Below are 22,034 nucleotides of genomic sequence, written 5' to 3'. Positions count from 1 at the left end.
GTATCAACGGGTTCAGAAACTAAACAGTAACAAAACATCTATGTTACAAATATACCAGTTAAGTTGTCAGTAAAGCCATAAAACTAAAATGTTGAAAACTTTTAGTCATCCTTAATTAGTTCTTATATGAGTAATTAGGGGTGCAAGTCGGGTGGGCTGGGCCGGGTTTATGGTCAACCCAGGCCCAGCCCTAAAATTTGGGCTTAAGGCCCAAGCCCGGCCTGAGCCCGAGGTCAAGCCCGATTTTCCTAACCCGAGCCCAGCCCGTCCTGTAATTTGATGCACTCGGGTTGGGCTTGGGCCCAGGCTGAACTCAAGGTGGTCAATGAACCCACTCTAAAATTATACATATATAAATGTATTTATGCAAATATACATATATTTATGTATGTATGTAAATATGTATGCAAAATATCTATACCAATGTTATATATACAAATATATATGTATATACATGTAAATATGTATGCAACATTTATATATATACACATATATGTATAAATGTATATAATTGAGCCGGGCTCGGGCCAGGTTTGGGCTACCCAAGGGCTAGGCCCGAGCCCGAGCCCGGCCCGAAAAATAAAAAAGCCCGCCTTCTTGGGCCCAAGCCCAGCCCCAAGGACCAAAAATCCAAGCCCAACCCGTGTAAAATTTCGGATTGGGCCGGTTCGGGCTCAGGTTGGGCCCGCCCAAGTTGCACCCCTATGGGTAATATATCTTCTGCATTTGTATATGTGATAAACCAGTTAACTGCAGAAGCATTCCATCCATGATCTCTTGAGAAAAACTTGCCTGTTCCTTAGAAATATAGACAACCATAGATTTGTGGAACCCTGACAAACCATCTATCTTACATGGTTCCAACCCCATTGTATATAGGGAAGGATTTTGTGCATATCCTTGCATTTGAATTTTCATTTACGTCCCTAAAAAGAAATGGACTAGAAAATTATTTCCTTAGAAAAATTTTAACTATAAGATTGTCCAAACGTAAGTACATGAATTCACTAGGATATTTTTTCTTCAGATTAGTGTTCTCTAAAACTATTCTCCACAGAAACTCTAATGTTAAGTATTACCTTTAAAAAGCCTTCTCTCATAGTTTAGACTGCAAACAGTAGATACAATTGTTGACCTTTTGTCAAGATACTAGATATGATTCTATACATTATTAACTTACTGTTAAATAGAGAAATATTAATTTAACAACTTCAACTTGCAGACATCAACTTAGAGGCTAGAGCTATTTAGAGGCCCCCTTACAAGTGCTGAGATAGCATGCCTTATGATCATAAGTAATTCTCTGTCCCATACCAATTGTTTCTCTTTGCATCTATGAGATGGCTTAAACCGTATGGATTTGATTAGGCCATGAACTCACTTTGTTAATAGGATTAGAGTTGCATCAACTTGATGTAGTTTGCACTTTTTATCCAGAATGTTGCAACCTAACACTGCATATCAGCTGAATCAAAGGTAAATAAACAAATTGCATTCCAACTGAGCATATTTGAAGACAATTTGCATCTCCGTTTCAGTGCAGAATTCATCCTATAACATTCTTATTAAAAAAAAAAAAAAAAAAAAAAAAAAAAACAGAAGAACAGAGAAAGAAGTGAAGGTCTGATATACTTTTAGAGCAACACAGATGTAAGAGGATGCAGAGTCTACAATGGAGATTTTATATTCCAAAAAACAGCTCAAAACTATCATTTCTAATTATGCAACTTTGCTTTTGCTTTAAAGCATAATTATTTATTTCACAATTCAATGAATCTTCGTATCATTGGCACTGACTACTTCCTGCCAACTTTATTTTCTAATCTCATTCAGAACAGTGGACATCTTGGCTAAAGTTTTGAAGAACCAGCAATCAAGAGGAAGATTGTCTGCAACATTGGTCATCAACAACATTAAGTTGCTTCTTGTTTTTCCACTTTAAATTCCCTTATTTGGTCTGTTTAGTTGAGACGGGCACAGATCATAAAATGAGAGAAGATAATAGAATTTTGGACACAGAGACATAAAAGAAATTGATCATGAAAAAAAAAATAGTTGAATGTATGAATATTTCCATTCAGAAATTAAGAAAACAAAACTTGACTTTTCATTTGGCCAGCCATGATTAATCACCATCTAAGCCTTGTCCCAATCCCAACTATATGAGGTCAGCTACATGAATCCTGTTTCATCATTCCATTCTGTTCAGTGTCATATTCATCGTTAAATTACGAGCACCTAAATCATTTCTTATTATTTCCACCCAAGTCCTTTTCAGTCCCCTAACTCTTCTAGCTCCTTAAATTTGTAACAGATCACTTTTCTAACAGGTGTTGTAGATGGTCTAAAATGCACATGACCAAACCATCTCAATCTACTTTCTCCCATTTTATCACACATTGGAGCAATTCCTAGGTTCCTTCGTATGCTTTAATTTCCAAACCTATTGTTTATAGTTTTACAACTCATTCATCTAAGCATTCACATTTCTGTAACAATCATTTTTCGGACTTGACCTGCTGTGATTAATTACAAAAACCATTCTCTTCACTAACTGCAAAGTGCCCATTGTTTCTCCCATGAGATAACATGCGCTGCTTGTTCAGTAACTGGGTCCTAGCTTTGCTGAGTGCAGAACTGGGATATTTCTGATTCCCACACAATTCCTCTTGCTTTCTTACTTCAGATGTGTATGTAGAAAGAGCTTCCTCTTCTCCAAAATCTGACTGCTGTTCTTCTTCAAAACTTGGATGAAGTTGTTTTGGCTCTGGAGTGAAGTGAAATACATGTTGAAGAAACTCATTTTCTTTCATGTGCTTGACAAACCCACCTCCTAGAAAACGCTTCACAAAGTTTATCTTTATGGATTGTGACCACATTGATATGTTTAATAAATCTCGGCCGATTTTCACAGAGGTTTGTATTTTCGCAGGACTCACCAACTGTTCCTTCAGACCGTCACAAGAGCCATTAGTAGAAAATTTATTCAAGTACCCAATCTCAGAGATAAGAGACAATGCTTCTGATGATGCAACTCGAACTTGATCATTCTCATCACGAACAAGATTTGAGAAGTAATAAGTCGACTGCTGCCAGAATTTTGAATGAACTCTCCACCCATTGATGAATGTAAGGAGGAATGTCCAAGCAGATATGGCAGATGCTAATTTGGGACGTGATGATTTTGATTCAGGAATAATAAACTGCCACATAGTTTGCATAGACCTTTCAATCTCATCAGGGTCTCCCCCAACGAATGTGACAATAGCCAAGCAATCCAAGAAAGAATTGACCCTCTTATCAGAATCTGAACTAGACCCAAAAGAAGACTTACCAAGAAGAGCATAAGAAAGGTCGGGAAACGAGAGTTCCAATATCTCATGAGGCAAAGACAAAACATCTTCTCCCATATTACCAATAGAGAGAGCCATTAATCCAATAACCTGAGAAGCTAAGGTTATCTCTTTGGGGGTAGATGAACCACGCTTGATGGAATTCAGACAGTGGTGCAGTAAGGTGATTGAGTACTTGTTAAAGAATTTTTTATGATGCAAACTATTCAAAAGAGCATCATTGATAAGAGAAAGGGCTAGTTCCCTTACGGATCCTTTCCTGTTGGATAAACCCTCCAGACATCGTTCCAATCCCGGCGCCGCGCCTTTTCTACTCCTCAGCTGCGAGCTTTCAGACGGGCCTTCCGATTGTTCCAAACCTATTCCTTTTCTGCTCTTCTGCTGCGAGCCATTACTACTACCCACCATTGTTGTTAACGTAAGAAAGAGAGCTACTTATGAGACGAGTCTTTGCAGGAACAGATCAGACGGGTTTTTGCAGGGAAGGATGGTGGAGAACGACAAAAACTTGAAGGAAAGAAAGGCGGATCGATTGAGAAAACAGAACGGTACGATGCAAAGTGGTGGGAGAGAGGGGGGGAATTGAGGGAATCCCAAGTCCGAATCACGGAATCAGAATAGAGTTCAAACTTCAGACGATCGAAGCAAAATCCAAAAAGGAAATCTGAACCAGCTTTGGGACTCAAGATTCAGGCTGCGGCCGGGAGAACCATTTCCTAATCGAACCAGGATTGAGGAAGAAGAATAGTGAGCAATGTTATCCACACGGGCTGCTAAACCGTCGTTGACTATGGGTTTCACCAACCCGTGTGGATTAGCATAGCTTTCTGGCTTTTTGGAATTGGGCCGGGATCTATCGCGGGGTGCAATGCACGGGATGGGGCACCCCTCTTTCTCCCTCACCCCCGTAATTCAACACACTAACTCCATCTTCACCCCAAACTGAATGGCAGGGTGGGTTCAGGGCAAGACATCCATTTATAAATAAAATTATGGAAATTTGGGGGTATTTTAGGAATTGAATTATGACAATTTGAAAATATTTTATAAATAAAATTATAGGATCTTAGGATTATAAGAATATAAAAAAAGTTTAGAGATATTTGAAAAGCAATATTAAATCTATGAATATTTTACTAATTTACCTTCGGGTTTAAGGAATTATATGCAAACTCCATCTTTAATTTGGAGCAAAAATATTTTTCCTGTTCCCACCCCATCCCCATTTAAGATTTGAGATAACTTGCCCCATTCGGGGTGGGGTAGGATAGGTCCCAATTTTATGGGGAAAATTGCCATCCCTACAATTCTATTAATTTTCTATAACTAATTAACTAACAATAAGTTAAATTATAATATTTTATAATAATTTCCACAAAATTATTGAAATTGCTATTGATTAGAAGTAATGTATAGTAAATTAATTATTTACAATAACAAAAAATTAATGTAAATTGTTTGCTTTTAAAGCCTAAATTATATACTATTAATCAAAGTAAATGAAATATAGTATATTAATGTAATTATGGTAAATTACATTAATTTTTTATTAAAAGTAAACCATTTATTGTTAATTAATGTAAAAGCAGGTATGATCGAAGTCAACCAAGTGGTCTAGATTGGTGTGGATAGAATTAATAATTTTTCTAAATTAATAATAATAATAATGGATTGTTATTTAAATAATTATGAAACAATTTCTGATAGATTAATTTCCTAATTTAATTTTCCTAGATTTTTTAATAATTATTTAGTTGAATAATAATAATAATAATAATAATAATAATAATGGATTATTATTTAAATAGTTTTGGAGAATATTTTTTCATAGATTAATTTCTTAATTATTTAATTACTTATTTTAAAAATAATTATGGATTGTTAGTTAAAGAGTTTCCCTAAATTATTCTATATTTGTTAACGATAATAATTGATTTTATAGAAATTAGTAAATTACACTAATAAGTAATATATTTTATTAATAAATTATTATTCTAAAAAATTAATGAAAATTTATTAAAGTACAATGATTAATGTAAATCAATGTAAAGTTTGAACATTTATTAATAACAAAAAATTATTAAATAATGGATTTAATTTATGGTTGATTATTAAATTATTTAATATTTGTTAAATAATGGATTGTTTCTGAAATAATTATTTCATACTTTTTGGTAGAATATTTTCCATAAATTTTTAATAATTATCATAACTAATGAATTACTTAACAATAATGGAAGATACCATAAATATATAGGAAACACCAAATTCCCCTTATTCTGCTCTCTTTAATTTGCTTGAAATCATGTGTATAGATATAAATAGTGTTTGATTTTGAAAACCAAATCTAAATTAATTATGGCCCTATTGTTTGATTGCTCTTATAGCAACAAAATTTAAACATAAAAACAACCCAATCATTCTATTGAATCTCTAGATTCAGAACTTAAAATTGTTGGGGATCATACATCCATGTCTGTTTGGCATCACCTCTCATGTTGCTTCTACTTATGGTTTACCACTTACAAATAAGACCTTCGAGTTCTACAATTCATACCCTCTAGGAAAGAGTCATGCTCTTCCCTTTTCTTCTAGTTCTATAGTTGTTTCTACACCATTAGAATTTAGAAGTAGTATACTCGATTGTGTGGGCTCTCCAAACGTCATACCTTACAGAGTCGTCATTCCCAGATCCATGGGCCTGCATCTGGTTTGCTACTTTCTTCTCATGGGCCCACATCAACTCCACTGGACCCACTACTTCCTCTAATGTTCCTGAGACTACAAGTCGTATGGTGACTCGTTCAATCCATGGGGTGAACAATCCAAATCCCCACTATGCTCTCTAATTGCTTCTCCCTTTCCTAAAATAGAGCCCACATGCTACTCTCAAGCCCGTAAAGATCCACGATGAGCCCTTGTAACTGAAGAGTACAAGGCTTTAATTCAAAAATTGCATGGTCTCTTGGGCCTCCTCTGGTAACAAATGGGTCTTCCGCATTAAACAAAAACCCCATGGCTCCATTAAGCATTTCAAAGCACATTTGGTAGCTAAGGGCTACACACAGGAGACTCGCTTGGACTATGATGAAACCTTAAGCCCAGTAGTAAAGCCCACTACCATACACATTATTCTTTCTCTTGTTCACTTCAAGTGGAATGTTCGATAATCGAATGTTAATAATGCCGTTTTTGCATGATCATGTTAGTGAGGAGGTCTACATGAAGCAGCCCATCGGTTTTTGTGGATTCCCATTATCCAAATTATATTTATCAATTACATTGTTTCTCTCTAGGGGATCAAACAAACCCCCCATTATCAATCTAGAACTTTTTGTGGCATGACAATTCATATTTTGACACCAATTTCTACTGATTAGCCCCAAATATTTCTTGAAGAAACAGCAATAGTATCAAACACAACCTAAGCTTAGCCCAAGACTAGACACAACCATCTCTTAATGGCCTTAGAAAGCCATATCTTAATAATGATATATGGAACCACGAGAGAAGCAAAAGGATCAAGCAGAAATCAATCAAATCACCAATGATAGTGGACTTTGCTTCAAATAAATTTTCTGCTAAGCTCTTAGGGGGTGTTCTACAACACATGAATGTTTTTGATTTTTGAATCACCAACCTTGACATTGGAGGTAGTTGAAAACTGGGCAGGATGGTCTAATTTTGGGTCAATAACACCCAACCATAAGGACCTAAACCTTGGGCACAGGCCTAGTACTCTAAGTCTCCGAACGGAGGTCAAAACCTGGCTGGGTTGCTCAGGCTCAACCGAACCAAATCATTCAGCATAGTGTGTGGATTTTAGAAGGATATCTTTCTTTTATTAATGAAGGGTAAATTCACAAAGACCCCCTTGTACTATGGAGTCAGTGATAAATACCTCCTTGAACTTTCACTTTACCACAAATACCCTCACCTGTTAAGTTCGAAGATGGAATGAGTTAAATTACTAAAATGTCCACTTGAACCTTTCTTCACCTTTTTCTCTTAAACCTTAATTGATCAAAACTACCTCCATTTTCTCTAAACGAAACCAGCTAAAATAATAAAAATCATTTCACTGGCATAGAAAAAAAAAGTTTTTCTCTTAATTCTTGATTCATTATACTAACATGAATGTGTCTCTTCATCTTTTTATTCACTCCTTTCTCCAATAAATAAAAAAAATCAAATGAAACAATAAATTTATATCTATCAGAAAAAGAAACCTTTACCATTTCATTTGAATATTGAATCCAGCAAAAAATCTATAAGAATCTACTGGTGCAATAAAGAGGACTTCAATGTTATATTAGAAAATTAATCAAATCATAAATCATTCAAATAAATAAGAAAATAATAGATTGAGAATTTAAAAAAATTAAACAACTGAATGAAAATCTTTTTTTAAGTCAACGGACAGAACTTTAATGGAGAGTATTTGTCATATTGAAAATTTAGAAGATATTTATTATACACAAAAGTTCAAGAAAGTATTTGTCGCTGACCATAGCATGGGGGTATTTTTAATTCACCCAGAAAAGATACATAGAGATCTGATCAGCTCGTGAACCATTTAACCAAATTGGATGGATCCCCTGGATGACCAAATTTAATTCGAATTAGCTGCTGTAGAACGAACGGACAGAACTTTTCAATGGTTATTTATTTCACCTAATCCTATCTCAACCAAATCATATCTAATACGGAAGAGATTACATTGTCCTAGGATAAACCAAAGACTCCCAATGAAGTGTGAGCTTAATAAGAAAAGAGAGAAAAAAATGAAAGGTGAATACATCAGTGTTTAAAGAAAGAGATAAACCATCACAGCGAAGTGGTGTTTGATAAGAAGTTTGGCGTATTCGAATTTCAATGGGGTCTACTTATAAAAAAACAAAAGTCGTTGGGGTCTCATGTTTGATTTGCGATGGCGGTCATATATAGAGAATGTAATTTCCACGAATAAATCATTTGGTGAGAATAAAATTTTCAACCTGAAAGAAATGTAAATAAATAGGTCCTTGTGAAGAATTACTTATTTTAACAATCACTCAAGGTTGTTTGTTAGTCCATTTTTCATTTCACTTATTATGTTTTTAAGCATTTATTGGGGTGGGGATATTTAGTAAATTATTTTTTCCATAAGTGTTTATATTGACACAAATGACAATTTTAATCCTCTCTTCACTCATACATCTATGTATGCTATGTTATGTATTTTAACTGAGAGTCCACATAATCCCCACTTCATGACAACTAAGAGCCCACGTAAATTCGCATGTGTACAAGTGAGAGTCCACATGAACCCAACTTCATGATCAGCACTATTTCTACCGTCAATGGCCCGGTATCAAGCTCGATACATCAGCCGCTAACATCACTAGTACACCAGCCATCGACTGGTACAGCTGTTGTAATCTATTCTTTTTTCTTTTATAATTTTTTTTTCTATTTACCTTAAAAAAATCTATGACAAATCAAAGCATCCGTACTAGCTGATTGGCCCTAAACTATTCTGATATCATTCCAGCAGTATCATAGTTGAATCCTTTAGATTAAAATAAAATAGATTCCATTGGTGGGGAGATTTCAATTAATTTTGGGGGATTTGCACCTTATCCCAACAATTATTTATGATAGACACAACCACACCATGGTACCGTCAAATGAAATCTCTGCTCTACTCCCAACTACGGGTGGATTTTAGCTGATCCGGGTCTATTATCTAGTTATTTGAGTTCGATTCATCAAAAAAATTATATATATGTATGAATGTATTAGGCTCGCAAGCCTCACAAGCCAAGTGTCATTGGGCTTAAGCTCAGCTCAATGATAAGCTTAAATGGAGACGAATCAAGCTTTTCACGAGTAATTCAACCCCAATTAATTATTTTAGGTAATTAATAAATATCTAAAATAAATATTTTATTTATATAAAGTATACAAAGATATAACTTATTTATATAATTTAATTATTATGCATATAAATTATATAAAATATTTAAACATTTCATATATTATATATAAGAATTAAATAATTGGTCAAATTCATACATTTATCAAATTGAATCAGGTCATATCCGAATTGGAACCCAATTGGTTATGTAGTATGAATAAAAAATCCGAATTCGACCAATTAGATATTTAAATTATTTGAATTTGATTCGATCATGTAAAATCTCAAATTCAAAATCAGATTTTCAAATACCGTTGACACCCCTACTCCTCACCCTTTTCCTCCTCTTTTCCATTTCTCTATCTAACCGACTAAAATGATTATATAGATTCTGGTTTTGTAATTATGATCCAAATAATAATTGGGTCAGTTTTGGTAGGTCCTTTTAATTTTTAGTAGTTTGTATGATATTGTATGTATAAAAGGATAAAGTTGATAGATAATATATAAGATAATTTTAATTAAAAAAATTAATTTATTAACATATAAACAATTTATTAATTTATTGTCATTTTCATTAAAATTATATTATCAAAAATGAATTATTAAGTAACTATTTTTATAAATAATTATATAAATATAATATGATTCTAACGCTCAGTTTGGAAACAATACAAATGCAAATATGTACAGCATAAATACATACAAAATATAAGATTTTGCCCTCTACATATTTACATTTGTACTCCTTCCAATTAAGAATTCATATGGAGATATAAGTGAGAAGAGAGTAACAGATTTTGCCGAATCGATTAGGGTGGCCGAGTTGGCACCAAATTTCACTTGAAAGTGTGTGGAATCATGTTTAATACAATGGATGATGAATAGCCACACGACTTGGTCCCGATTGGCCTGAGCCTACAAAAAAATTGATTATGTAGGATTAAAGTTAATGGTTATTATAGGGTTGGGCCAGCTGGACTGACACCTAATTTCACCTGAAAATTATGTGGACTTATGTCATCAGACGCGAATTGATATATGGTTGATTCAATAGAATTAAAGTTAATGATTATTATGAGGTTGGACTGGCTGAATTAACATTAAATTTAAGCTTTAACCTGTGTGTGGAATCATGTTGGACACACGACGGATGATGATGGTCTACGTGGCCCGGTTCAGATTGGCTTGAGTTGGCAGAATAGTTGATTCTACAGAATTAAAGTTAATGACTGTTATGGACCTTATGGTTGGGGCGACCATATCAACACCAAATTTCACATGCAACTGTGTGGATTGATGTCATACTCGATCGACGAGGATGAGTGGCCTCCATAGATAGATCTATGTATACGTCAGTTGGGCAATTATCCCCCATGAAAATTTGAAAAAAAATTTATATGTAATGACAAAATTTTAACTTTTTTCACATTACCCGATTTAAATAAAATTGTAGGGGTTATTATTATTATTATTATTTTGCAATTTGTCATATTAACGATGAAACCCATGTCTTGGGACTTGCGTATTTTTCAATATAACATTTGACAAGTATTACCCTGAAAATTAAAGGGGTCTTTCAATTTATTCATTTTCTTTTCAAGTTTGTAAGGGTTGGAGGTTTGGAGTAAGTTCTTGGACTGTCGATTAAAGAAAAAAATTGGGGGGGACAAACCTAAGTAATCTCATTCTAACATTATTAAAGGATGAAACGCGTTTCAGGATATTTCTTTCTTAGTGTTTTTACAAATTACATCCCCTAATTTTTTATGCAAAATTGTCTCGGTTGTTGTGTTAAGAATAGTTCATTCTCTCCTATCATTTTAGTTTTTAGATCCCATATGCTTCAGAATATAGGGAAAAACTAGGAGAAAAGACGACCCATTGATCTTCTTTTGAATTTTCTAATCCCAACTTTGTTTGTTAGCAAACCTACAAACTAACTAGAAAGTTGTATTTTATTATTTTGGATTTACATTCTTGTTTTTTTTTTTTTTTTAAATTCCAGCTTTGTTTGTTGGCATGCTTGAATTTGCATTTTTTTAATCCCAACTTTTTCCATTTTTTAATCACTTTTGGGTTTTAGCATTTCAAGGCAGGCATATAGGAAATAGTTTTGATAATTGATGCTATCTAGGATATTTTTTGTGAAGACATTTACCAATTACAAGAATATATATTCTATTTTATGATCAAGCAAAAAACGAAAGATGTTTGTCCTAAACTTCCATTGAAATTTTTATTTGTATTAAGAAAGTGAAAATTTTATGTGATTAGATTCTTAGATTCTTTATTATATTATTGGCTCAATTTGTCCAAAACAAAATAATGTACCTTTGCAAATTATAATTCTTATTTTGTTGATCAACTTTTATTTTTTTACCTTGATTGGAACTTGTTAGGAACAATATTATTCTTATAAGCTCTTATTTGTTAGAGGTTTTTTCATATGATTATACCTACATTTCATTGAATTTATTTAATATATATTTTATCTACTTTTATATTTCTGAATTTATTATTATTTTTATCTTTGCATTGATGAAATATTTAAAAAGGATAATTACTCAAAGTACCCCTGAACTAACAATTACTTAAAGTATCCCTATGGTTTGAAACCTTACTTGAAGTACCTCCAAAGTTTCGGAAATTTGATTTCGGTCAAGTTTTGCCATTAAATTAGATAAACAGATGTCTTTTGACCCTTGACTTCTGTTTAAAATTTAAAACATACTCATTTTCCCTTCCTACCCTCTCGTTCTTGCTCTATTTTCAAACATAGACAATCAAAACCAAGCGGTGATGACTAAGCTCTCTCTCTCTCTCTCTAGGTAACCCAAAAATAGGGCCACAATCCCTGTATAGAATAGAAAAAAAGAAAATTTATTGAAAAATGACATCAAAATAGAAACTAGAAATTCAAACTCAAATGGATGAAGGAGCATAGGCATTCATTGCCAGTATGGCTAAGGCAACTTCCAATTGATAATTACAATGGTTACGCTCAGGCTATCCAATCTTCCAAATTTGATTGCTTAACATGGTCTTCCAAACTATGTAGAACACATAACTTTGCCCATTTCTTCTCTAATCTACCATTTTTAAACAGAAACTCTCTTATTTTAGAATATAACACCTTGCACATAGCTATCACCTGTACTTGAGTCTAAACAATAAGTCCCAAGTGTAACCTAAATAAGCACCCGTACTTGTACTCTCAAACAAACTATAAAAGGAGATAAATTCATTGTTAGACAGTGTATGCTCTTTGCTCCAATAAGATTGATGTATATAGACTTTTCAATATGATTAAAATAAGTACACTTTATTTTATTTTCAATTGGTGTGTTTCTATGAATTATTCTTTAAATTGAATATTTATGAAATTTATGTTAATTTAGAATGTTCTCAATCATTGGATAAACTTGGGGAATTTATCTTGATAAGGCTAATACTAATATATTGCCGAATTGGTAGATCAACTTGTTTCAGCTACTAAGGTTAGACCCCTAGCATAGTCAATGATTATTTAGAAGAAATATTAAACCTAGACTAATTTCCAATTATGCCCTAAACCTTGGGACAAATAGGCAAAACTGAAAAGTTGCACTTAACCTTAGACTTAATTATGATATTACACTAGGTATTGGATTGAACTACTTTTGATATGCCAACCAATAAGATCTATTAAGGGTCAAATAATAATTGGGCATGTTGGAACAATTTGAAAAATTACCTGAGCGAGTAATCATAATGATAAGGTCAGCCCATTTGTCAAACAAAGTGAATATTAGGGTTTACACTCTCTAATGAAAACTTAAACTATTAATAATGAATTTCAACTGTATTTGAAATCTAGTTTACACGGTGCATTTATATATTATATTATAATTTTATTAAAAATATTTATAAAAGGTTTTAATCCTAAGATCTATATGAGAAAAGAGTGTGACAATGTACTCTCTAGTTAGGACAGAGGTCCTCCCTTGTGAATAGTGTTTTCATGGGTATGAAACACCCATTCACTTAAGAAGATAATACACATCTAATTAAAGATATATAAGTCTTGATCAAAATCTTATTTCGATCAACTCCAAATAAGATTAGGAGAATGCTATATATAACTGACGAGAGGGAGAAAGCAAACCATCCAATTCTCCCCACACCATTACACTCTTTCCTTCTTCCCTTTGCACCCTAATTTGTACTAGCCACTGTAGAGATTGATTTTCTTCAGTCCTTAGTTGTGTTTTGGGGGAAAAACATCAACCATATCAAGTTTTAAACACAATTGCATCAATCCAAGGAGGTTGAAGTTTGATTTGTTGAATTGGCTTCAAACACATTATTGTGCCATCTTCATCAGGAGGTCAATCTATGTCTAGTATTGGGTGTAACTATCACTCTATGAATTACTTTTTGGGCTCTATATCTGGTACGATCAGCATTTAATTTGGGTTTCAAATCTAGTCCGATTTAACGTAAAATCGATCTAGAAATTTAAATTTCAAATTATTAAAAAACTGATTCCTAGGTTGAATTAGAATTTTTTTTTAATTCCTCTAGCCACGAGCTCTAGCACAACCATGTTAAATTTGATTCCTAACTTAACCAACATTCATGAAGTTGTTTCTCCATAAGGTCTTGGTTTTCTTATGATGGTCTTGGTTTTCTTATGATGGTGACTGCTTGCATAGGTTCAAATGGCAATCATAAATAGAAAAAATAAGTCACTTATTCCCATCAATCAACAACAATACAACAACTAGGGAGATTTGCTCTCCTAGTTAACAAGAATGCCGGCAAAGTTGTGGAACAAGTTAGGCACAGGGGTTTTGAACACATTAGAGAGCCACATCTCTATGCGGGATTTGTAATGTTTGATAGCAATACGAGAATTAATGCATATTGTTGTATGGACATGGGTAAGGTCAGTCGTGACAATTAAGGGTAAATTAGAAGTGTTATGTGATGTCACATGTAAGTAGAATGTGTCAGTCAACTAACAGAAGGTTAGTGTGTGTAATATTACATCATACTTTAAGGGTCTTTAAGTTGGGTTACTTCAAACCTCAAGTAATTGTCAAATAGTTTAGGGTAGCAATTATTCCTATTTAAAATTATGTTTACTTTTATAATTTCTTTCTTAATGGTGATTTTTCTTAGAAAAATGGTGTTGTAAAGGGGTTTGTTAATTTTGTGGTATTTTTTTTTTTAAAGAAGTAAACAAGAGCCCTTATATTTCATTTTTTTTGTGGTATCAATTTTAGTTTATTTGGATACATATTGCAATTAATTGCTTATTATCTACTTAGAATTAAATTTTAGATTACTTTTACTTTCATGTACTTTTTATAAATTATAAATAGATATTGCTTCAACCTAGCTATATTGTATACTCAATCGAAATAGCAGTTTAATATATGTCATTTAATTTGATTATTTTGAGAGGTTATGGATAAGTTTTGAGAAGGAAATCAGTATTAGAGCAACATTTATCTCCTTAAGAAGCTAAGCATATAGATTATATGCAAAATTGTTCAAAGCAGCATTGAGTTGAGATCGATCAACATAGAACGTTTTCAGCAGATCTTGGGTTATGAACTAAATATTCAGATTATCATCCAAATGATCATAACAAGATATAGAGAGCATACTCACAAAAGGAACCTTGTCAACCTTGTCATTATATTTTTCCCTAGAGAAAAATTAGATAAATGTCAAGAAGATTTTGTTCTTCTTGGTTTGATAAGTTTAGTAATTGGTCGGAGTAGCAAAGAACACTGCATTTTTCTTGTGTTGCTATCTTTATAGGCTATACCTTGGAAAGAAAGGGGGTAGGGATTCATTTATTATAGAGGGATTTATAAATTAAAAAAAGAAAGAAAAGTTTTATATTCATGTTAGAGGCCCAAATAATGCTTACAACCATGCTTAGAAGAAGTGACAAGATTTGATGAACCAAAGCCAATACATTGAAGTTTGTCTATCTAAGCAATCAAATCATGCTTGAAGCATATATTAAAGTTGTTTAACAACATCAATTGATTCCATTCATTTTTTTTTTTTTTTTGCACAAAGGGTTGTATTTTTGTGGTCATGATGAATATAAGATTTTCACTAATCAAGATAATTTCATTAAACTTCTCAAGTTTCTTGCATATCAAAATGAAACAATCAATATGATATTTTAATTGTTGCTACAATTGAGACCACAAGTGCAATAATTGAGGATCTTGGAGATGAATTATTTTTTATTATAGTTAATGTCATATGATATATCAAATAAAGGATAAATGGTTGTTACTTTGTGTTATATAGATAAAAAAGGAAGTGTTTTTAAACATTGTCTTGGTATTGTATATTGTTAGCACATGATTTTTGCTTAGTCAGCCGCTTGAACCTCCAATTCACCCCAAACTCTCAATTATACCCTTCCAACATTTCTGAAACACCCCAAAACCCCAACTTTCACCCTCGAGATCCCTCAGATCCACCGTTAAATCTACCTGATACCGATTTGATGGCCCTGATCACCCCTCATCTACACCTCAACCACTAGACCCAATGCCACCATCAGACTCAAGTCTTCTCAAAACACCTATTCATGAAATATCAGCTCAAGATTCTTCCATTTACCCCCTCATCAAACCAAGATTCCGTTCCAATGCCTCTCGTTTGCCTAAACACTCGGAAAACCAGATTCCTTTGATCCGAACACATCTAAACAAATCAAACCCCACCAATCAACCCAAAGTGTTTGAAAACCCCATCTTATCAAATTTCAGCCAAAAATACCTTCGTTTACCCATCCATCTATGGATATTCTATTTTAGCCGATCTCATTGACCCGCACATGCACGACCCCACTCCGTAGTCAAACCCATCTCAACCTTCCATTTGGTGGCCCAAAATCATCGCCATTGAACCGAAAGACCCAATTTGACCCTCCTAGACTTGGTTTGACACATTTCCTCAAAATTACCAAATTACCCCTAACTAAATTCCCAAATTACCCCTGCACCAAATACCATAATTACCCTTATCCAAATTCCCCAAATACCCCCTTGACCAAAATTACCAAAATACCCTTCATTTCAAATAGCCTAAATTCCCAATTCCCAAAATGTCATGGGCTAAATTACCAAAATACCCTTTAAAGCCAAATTACCACAGTACCCTTCCCTCATTGTCGAGTTACCAAAATATCCCTTGGACCAAATTACCAAAATACCCTTTTCTCCAAATTTCCAATTTACCTTTAACAAAATTACTAAAATACTCCTCAAGCCTAACTCCTAAAATATCCCCATTCCAAATTACCAGAATACCCTTCAAACAATATTACCAAAGTTACCCTCCTTCCAAATTACCAAAATACCCCCTAACCAAATGTCCTTCATACCCTAAAATTCCAAAATTTTCCCTTCATTTCAAATTCCCAAAATACCTTCATTGTATCCAAACTCCCAAGATACACCTCATTCCTTAAATCCCCAAAATATCCTTTTTAACCTAAAATTACCAAAATGCCCTTCTCCCCAAATTACCATAAATTTCTAAATTGCCCATCGGACCCCAAGAATTGAGCCCTCCTATCCATTTAAACCCTAACTTACCTAAAACCCCCTTTTGTTTTTGAGAATTGATAGAACCTTCCACTACCCTCCGTTATAAATAAAGGCACCATCCGCATAAGAAAAAAGAGTTTTTGAAGAGAATAGGGGTCGGAAGGTAGAGGAATTTGGAAGGGAGAGGCTCTCGGTGCTTTCCTCTTTGAGGAGATGCCGAGCTAAGAACAGAGAGTTTCAGGAGTGAGGGAGACTGAAGGAGAAAGAAAGGAGAAAGGGAGAAGCTCTTCCGAGAGCTAAGAGCGCTAAAGAGAAAAAAACGATAGAGAGAGAGAGAGAGAGCTGAGAGAAATAGAGAAATGAATGAGAGAGATTAGAGAGACAAAGGGGGGAGACGCAAATGAATACATCAGCCATTCCTACCATCGTTGTCGGATTTTAGTGTCACCGCAAGTGCCCACGATCTGCTTCCTTTGTCACATCCGAGCTAGAGTTTCCCCAACTTCATCAAATTATTCTAAACCTGTGCATTCAAATTTAGTAGCTTCGATTTCTTCCTTGGAAGGTTACAAGAGGTGAGATTTTTACCTCATCTCCCTTGTAGTTTCATTCTTTTTTTACTTCTTTATTTTGGGTTTTCTTAAAAGCTAGAGGTTGTTTGCATCTTCTTGTAATCAAAGGAAGAAATTCAAGGGCTCTCTCCTTCTTCCAGCTAATCGACTGAGTAAGATTGTGGGGGTCCTGATAGAAAAGGGGTGGGAATGTATTCTCACCCCTTTGCTCAGGCCCTTATACCTAAAAGGAGATTAAATGGGGAGGAAGAGATGCCCAGTTATAGGAGCTCCCTTCCATTGTAGGTGGACGACAAGTTCTTCTTCTATTGCCTTCTTCTAATGTAATTTCTAGGAATGGAATTAATATTTGCACTGATCAGAGAGAGGGGTGCCTAACCCCTTCCCTCTCTCTCTCTCTTATCTTACCTACATCTTCGGTGACAAGGCCTAGAGCCCTTTTTTTTTGTTTAATTGCAATTGTTCGGGAGACACATCACTCCCTACTTTGTGATTTCGGTGGGTGGCAACTCTAAACAATCAGCCAGGAAGTGAATTGCTGGTTTTTTCTGACATTCACATATACGTTAGTAATACTATTGATTCACCCCTTAGCATAGAGCAATTGAATCATTAATTTATAAATATGAATTGAGTATGTCAAGAATTTATGAAGAAGACTAATGGTGCTAGTAATATGCAAGGTGAGATTAATGGTTTTAAAAGTTTTACTTTGAAAGAAAACCATATGCTTTCCATGTTCATTGCTTTGTTCATCAACTACAGCTTACACTTGTTGTAAAGAATCACATTCAAATTGATTCACTTTTCAATTTATTTGCTAATTTATTGATGTTTTTTTTGGCAATTTATTGATGTTGTTGGAGGCTAATGTAAGCTTCTTGATATGCTTCAAGAGAAATAAATTGTAAACTTTAGAGAACCATTGGAAAATGGAGAAATTCTTAGTGGACAAGGCATAAATCAAGAAATTAGCCTTAATCGTTTGGTGATATTGGATGGGGTCCAGTCATAGTACATTAATGAATTTAATTCTCATGTTTTCTTTAGTGATTGATATATTAGATATTATTATAGAAGATGGTTTGGATTCAAAGCAAAGAGTTAAAGCTAGGGGCCTTTTAGATTTAGAGTAGTCATTTGATTTTGCATTTACTTTACATTTAATGAAAAATGTTTTGTCAATCACAAATGAATTATCATAAGTATGCAAAGGAAAGACCAAGATATCATTAATACTATAAAATTAGTTAAGATAGATCTAAAGAACAATTGCAAATGATGCAAGATAACCGGTGGGAACTTTTGTTGAATGAAGTTTCCTTACTTTGTAGCAATTATGATATTGGCATCCTCAATATAGATGAAGTATTTGTAATTAAAGGGCGATCATGATTCAAATCTCAACGTATTACAAATACCATTATCATGTTGAGTTATTCTACACTGCTATAAATATACAACTTCAAGAGTTCAACGATTGGTTCACATAGCTAAATGTCAAGTTGTTTCTTTGAGTAACATGCTTAAATCTACATAAAGCTTTCTATGCTTTTAGCAAGTAAAAGTTGATTCTTCTTACTCAGTTTTATCTACTTGAATTTTCACTAATAGATCTTATGGCACTTGATAATAAACTAGAGACTTACATCAGTGATATGCACATTTGTGCTGAATTTTTAAACTTAAGGGGGGGGGGGGATTAATAGCCTAACAAAAAAGAAGGTATCTTGATTATCCATTGGTTTTTTTGTTGATGAAATTAGCATTGATTTTAGTTGTTGTCATAACTATAATAAAAAGGGTATTTTCTATAATAAAGATAGTAAAAAACCAACTACATAATCATCAAATGGGAGATCATTAAATGAAGGATTGCTTGATCACGTATATTGAAAGAGATGTATTTAATAAAATTCATTAAGAGTTGATTATGCAACGTTTGTCAAGGACAATTGTGAGATGTATCTATTTGTCTTAAAATGTTTAGAATGAAAATATGTAATATCAATTTTTGTTTTAATTACTCAAAGGTTTTTGATGTTATGATAACCTAATTATTTATGTTAATAATTATAACTATCTAAAGATTGATCTTTGATTATATAACCTTAATAAAAATGATAATACAATAGTAAAATTTTGTGTTAATAAATCAAGTGTTCTTAACTGAACTTATATATTATCTATCAAATTTATCCATTCATTCTTAACATACAATAAAAATTACAAGAAAAATAAAAAATCTTTTAAATAACGGATTCAGAACAAGCAGGATCTAAAATTGACCCAATTATTATTGGGGACAAAATTACAGAAATAGAACGAATATAATTGGTTTAGTTCACGCAGTTAGAATCAACCCATTGACAGCCCTAGTTTTAGGGGAATAAAGAAAAGGAAAAGAGGATGAAGGGGAGGGGGAGGGAAGTTGGAGAGAGAGAGAGAAGGGTGAACAGAGAGGATTGGTGTGTGTGTGAAGAAAGTTTTTTTCATTAAGTCTATGTTTTGTTCGATAGAAAATAATAAAGAAATAAAAAGTTGAGGGAAAGCACTTGGTAAATTTTGTGAAATTCTTCAATTTTCCTTATCAATGAAGCTGACATTTATGTCCAATTTCTTGACCAACTTACCAATATGGAGAGACAAATTACTCGGTGAAGAGTTTATCATCATGAAGTCAGGAGGTTTTGACAGTCCAAAATAATGCATGCTAGCTAGAAGGGGTTTTACCCCGTCAATGGGGATGTAACAATAACCTTAATTTAATATATCTATATATTTTGAAGCTCAATCTGGGCAGTAAACGGTTATAGTGATTAAGGGGGTGTTCGACAATTTTGTTTTCAAAAGTACAAATTAATATATATGTACAGTGCAATCCCATACTGAGCCTTTATGTTTCTCTGAATGGAGTGAATAGCTAAGGAAAAGAAAACAATCAAATTCATCATCATCTCAATACTCAAAGGATATGCATCGATCATAGCCACCAGCTATTTAGCAGCAACAAACGGAGCCTAATATACTTAATTAGATAATTTAATTTTGAGGAAGAGGGTTTCTTGTTAACTTAATTCGTCAACGCGATCAAGACGTGTTGTACTCTTTTATTAGTTTGGAGACTGTTCCATCCATGTCCTATATATTTCCGTAACCATCCACGGCCTAGCTATAGCAACCCTTTTCTTCAATAATGGCGCCAAAAGTTGTTTTTCTTCTGCAACCACATTTTTCAGATGCGAAAACTTGGGTTAAGGCTGCATACTGGCTTCCCCATCTCTGACATAAATTCTTCTCTCTTCTCTCACCTCCTTTGTGCACTTGCAGATGTCAGCCCTTACACCTACCAGCTGAATATCTCCTCATCTGATGAACCCTACTTCTCCACCTTCAGCAAGACCGTCCAACAGAAGTACCCATCCATCAAAACCCTTCTATCCATTGGTGGCAGCGACGCGGATTCGTTAACCTTCTCTGCCATGGTTAACCAATCCTCTTCTCGAAAGGCCTTCATCGATTCCTCAATGAAAATTGCCAGGTTATACGGCTTCCATAGTATAGACCTCTGTTGGGTGTCTCCGGGCACAGAGTCCGACATGATTAACATGGGCAAACTCTTTGATGAGTGGAGAACCGCGGTGAACTCCAGTGAGCCAAAGCTGATCTTGACTGCAACAGTTCATTACTCACCCAGACTTGGCTGATCTTGACTGCAATAGGGAGGAATTTGGATTGGGTACATGTGTTGGCATATGACTATTATATGCCGTCTCGAGTGAATTTTACAGGTGCACATGCTGCTTTATATGATCCATCAAGCAAGGTGAGTACTGATTTCGGAATTGGGTCATGGTCCGGATGATTCCCTAAATCTTCTAGGCTATGTGAGTGACTTAAGAAAACTTGGTTGGCTTTTGTTCATATTTTATCTTTATGATCATGCAATTCGCTCTTAAAAGAGTACGTACTGCTTAGAGCGAGATTAATAGCAATACAAATTATCTATACATTTCAGGCATGGGAGTTGTGGAATGAAGGAAGAAGCCTGAAGTTCGTGGATCCAGTATTAGATGATGCATATTCCTTTGGCAAACTAATGAGATGCTTTCTAGTGGGGCTACTGTGCGTTCAAGAAAGAACATTGGACAGACCCACCATGTCTGATGTTGTTTCCATGCTTAACAATGAAGCTATAGCTTTACCAGCTCCCAGAAAGCCTGCTTTTTCAACCACAGGAACTGGTACTGGGGATGATGCGTCTGTAGATCAATTAAGAGTTTGCTCAGTAAATGATGTAACAGTTTCTCTAGTAGCACGATAAGGCCATGCACAGGTCTTTCACCTATCGCGCATTTGCTCCATATTCACCATTAGAACACTTTTCTTAGAATATATATTGTAGAAAGAGAGACTGTTGTGACTGGTTTTCTTTATCAATCGTCCTATATATCCTATGGTGTACATTGAGAGCTTGAGCAGCCCTATTTTCAACCACAGGAACTGGTACTGGGGATGATGCGTCTTACAGCCCTATTTTCTGTAAGACATGAGATACTTCGACCTGGTAACAAACTAAAAGAAAAATAATAAAACTTATACATTTATATTTTGCAAATGATGACTCCTTGAAAGCCCT

At 34.1% G+C, this 22,034-nt stretch overlaps 1 protein-coding gene and 1 pseudogene across 2 annotated transcripts; one reads left to right on the top strand and one right to left on the bottom strand.

The window, feature by feature from the left end:
• Positions 1 to 2,053: 2,053 nt before the first annotated feature.
• On the bottom strand, positions 2,054 to 4,271 carry LOC104610682 (uncharacterized). The gene has a single exon (XM_010277417.2). It carries the CDS (start codon positions 3,759 to 3,761, stop codon positions 2,526 to 2,528), a length of 1,236 nt encoding a protein of 411 aa, XP_010275719.1. The 5' UTR covers positions 3,762 to 4,271; the 3' UTR covers positions 2,054 to 2,525.
• Positions 4,272 to 20,634: 16,363 nt separating this feature from the next.
• LOC104610681 (class V chitinase pseudogene) lies at positions 20,635 to 21,976 on the top strand (annotated as a pseudogene). The gene is made up of 2 exons (XR_002023407.2): positions 20,635 to 21,282; positions 21,414 to 21,976. The product of XR_002023407.2 is annotated as a class V chitinase pseudogene (transcript).
• Positions 21,977 to 22,034: the final 58 nt, after the last annotated feature.

This window comes from Nelumbo nucifera, chromosome 8 (assembly GCF_055504915.1).
Source record: "Nelumbo nucifera cultivar China Antique chromosome 8, China Antique-T2T, whole genome shotgun sequence".
NCBI lineage: Eukaryota > Viridiplantae > Streptophyta > Magnoliopsida > Proteales > Nelumbonaceae > Nelumbo > Nelumbo nucifera.
This window is presented reverse-complemented; position numbering and strand designations above follow the sequence as displayed.